Consider the following 2,606-nt stretch of genomic DNA (forward strand, 5'->3'; position numbering starts at 1 on the left):
ACAGGATCATGAAGAAAAATTGAAAAAAAATCAACGAATAATCGTGTCCGCTCGAGTTAAAATCGCACGGTCAATAAGCATCGTCCGATCCAAAATGGGCGAGATCCGGATCGTTCGGATCAGTCGCAAAAATCCGCACGCCCGGATTTTAGATTTTGCCAATTTTGAAAGTAAATACTGCCAGGGGGCGGATCCATCTCGCCGGCCCGACCATGTGCAACGCATCTGACAATTGGCAATTAATTACCTCGGCCTTGCATGCTAAATCTTGTTTATTGTTCGGCCATTGTTTTTTCCTTTTCGTATAATTAGAAACGAAGTCTTCGTGTTTCCCTTGCTCTCTGATCGATCCTTCCTACGCAGCTAGCGCACACTCCGTGTCACGCTCGCGAGCGAGCTGGTCCAGGAGGAGAGCAATGGCGCCGTCCAAGAAGGTGCTGATGCTGTGCGGCGACTACATGGAGGACTACGAGGCGGCCGTGCCCTTCTACGCGCTGGCCGGCCTGGGCGTCGCCGTCCACTGCGCGGCCCCGGGCAAGGCCCCCGGCGACCCCTGCCTCACGGCGGTGCACGACTTCCTCGGCTACGAGCTCTACACGGAGCTCCCCGGCCACCGCTTCCGCGTCACCGCCGACTTCGCCGCGGCGGCGGCCGACCCGTCCGCGTACGACGCGCTCGTCGTCCCCGGCGGCCGCTTCGTGGAGCAGCTCAGCGTTGACCCCGAGGCGGTCGCGCTGGTTAAGGCGTTCGCGGGCGAGCTGCGCCGGCCGGTCGTGCTCACGTGCCACAGCCAGGTCCTGCTCGCCGCCGCGGGCGCCATGGGCGGCGTCCGGTGCACGGCGTTCTTTAGCTTGCGCCCCGTGGTGGAGCTGGCCGGCGGGACCTGGGTCGAGCCCGATCCCCTCAGCCTCTGCGTCGCCGATGGCCACGTGCTCACTGCCATCGGGTGGCCCGCGCACGGGGAGGTCATCGCGCAGCTCCTGCGCGCCTTGGGCGGCCGAGTCCTCGGCGGGCGCGGCCAGGGCGTCCTCTTCCTCTGTGCCGTGAGCTATAGCCATTTCTCCCCCGTCCCCTCCCTCTCTCCCTTCTTGAATTAACTGTGATGTGATGAACTGATGATCGATGCAACAGGACTACGTGGACGACTACGAGGCGAACGTGCCCTTCCGCGCGCTGGCCGGCGTGGGCTGCCGCGTGGAGGCGGCGTGCCCGACGAAGCGCAAGGGCGAGCCGTGCGTCACGGCGATCTACGACGACGTCGCCAGCGCGGTGAGCGACGAGAAGCGCGGGCACAACTTCGTGATGACCGTGGACTGGGCCGGCATCGACGTGGACGACTACGAGTGCGTGGTCGTGCCCGGCGGCCGGTCGCCGGAGCTGCTGGTGACGAACGAGAAGGCGGTGGCGCTGGTGGGGCAGTTCGCGGCCAAGGGGAAGGTGGTGGCCAGCATCGACCAGGGGCACCTCGTCCTCGCCGCGGCGGGGCTCCTCAAGGGCAAGCGGTGCGCGAGCGGAGTGCCCATGAGGGTGATCTCCAACCTCGCCGGCGCGGCGGCCGTGGAGCCCGAAGGGGCGGTCGCCGACGGGAAGCTCGTGACGGCGGCGAGCTGGCCGGACCTTGCCGAGTTCATCGCTCGCCTCGTGGATCTCTTGGGCATCACCGTCTCCTTCTGAAGATGCAACTGCAGTGCATCTCTCCGTGATCTGTAATAACTTTGTGAACAGAACGCCGAACACTGTCACACTCTGCAGAAACTCTTAAACCTTGGAGTTCAGAGATTGTCATGTGTTTCCAGTTCTCTGTTTCTCTTCCTGTGTAGTAGCACAAACTGTTATTTTGATTTGGAGTGGAACTTCTTGGTGGTTTGAACTTGTATTTGATCAGCTATGAATGGTTTCTACCTAACTTTCATAGCCTTCAGTTTGGCTTGGCACCATAAACTGCAGAGCTCATCGATTGCCACCGACAGTCTTGCAAACAATCTATATCTACTCCACCTATCTATACTAATTACATTATGCTTTCTAATTTTTAAGCCCACAATCAATTGAGGTCTCCAATATAGAGTTGGTCACCCAATTTTGAGGGGTCAACCATGTTTTTTTCCTTTCTTATAAGGAGCCCTCTCATTCAATTCTTTATGCTTCCTTATTTTAAAAGGCTCATAATTAATTGAGGTCTCTAATTTCAGATTGAGTCACTCAATTTTGACCGGGTCAACATTTTTTATCAAGAATCTCTCTCATTTCATTCTTTTAACAATATTTTTCTTCAAGGAGTATGCTCACAGATTTTTTAAAGCCTCATAGTTAATTCAGATCTCCAATACGGAATTGGATCACCCGATTTTGACCGGGTCAACAACATTTTTTCACTCTCTCGTTTAAAAAATTCACCATGCTCCCTAATTTTGGAGCTCTTCCACTCAATTTAGATATTCAATTTTAATTTTAGTTACAATCTTGAGCGGGTCAACGACACCAATCCCACGCATCTTCTCACCACCTAGGGAAAACAAACGCCAATATGTGATACTGTAGCACCAATATATATAGTACATACAGCTATCAGCACAGAAAATGTTCGCACATAAATATGGATTGAT

At 55.2% G+C, this 2,606-nt stretch overlaps 1 protein-coding gene across 1 annotated transcript; it reads left to right on the top strand.

Moving 5' to 3' along the window:
* Nucleotides 1–223: 223 nt before the first annotated feature.
* On the top strand, nucleotides 224–1,941 carry LOC125522436 (DJ-1 protein homolog E-like). The gene is made up of 2 exons (XM_048687498.1): nucleotides 224–1,043; nucleotides 1,132–1,941. Exons 1-2 carry the CDS (start codon nucleotides 417–419, stop codon nucleotides 1,672–1,674), a joined length of 1,170 nt encoding a protein of 389 aa, XP_048543455.1. The 5' UTR covers nucleotides 224–416; the 3' UTR covers nucleotides 1,675–1,941.
* Nucleotides 1,942–2,606: the final 665 nt, after the last annotated feature.

This window comes from Triticum urartu, chromosome 7, assembly GCF_003073215.2.
Source record: "Triticum urartu cultivar G1812 chromosome 7, Tu2.1, whole genome shotgun sequence".
Lineage (NCBI taxonomy): Eukaryota > Viridiplantae > Streptophyta > Magnoliopsida > Poales > Poaceae > Triticum > Triticum urartu.

Bases quoted from the DNA above. Each gene is read 5' to 3' on its own strand.
- LOC125522436 (XM_048687498.1), top strand. From the start codon at position 417: ATGGCGCCGTCCAAGAAGGTGCTGATGCTGTGCGGCGACTACATGGAG. The intron at 1,044-1,131 runs GTGAGCTATAGC...TCGATGCAACAG, and splicing joins GCGTCCTCTTCCTCTGTGCC to GACTACGTGGACGACTACGA.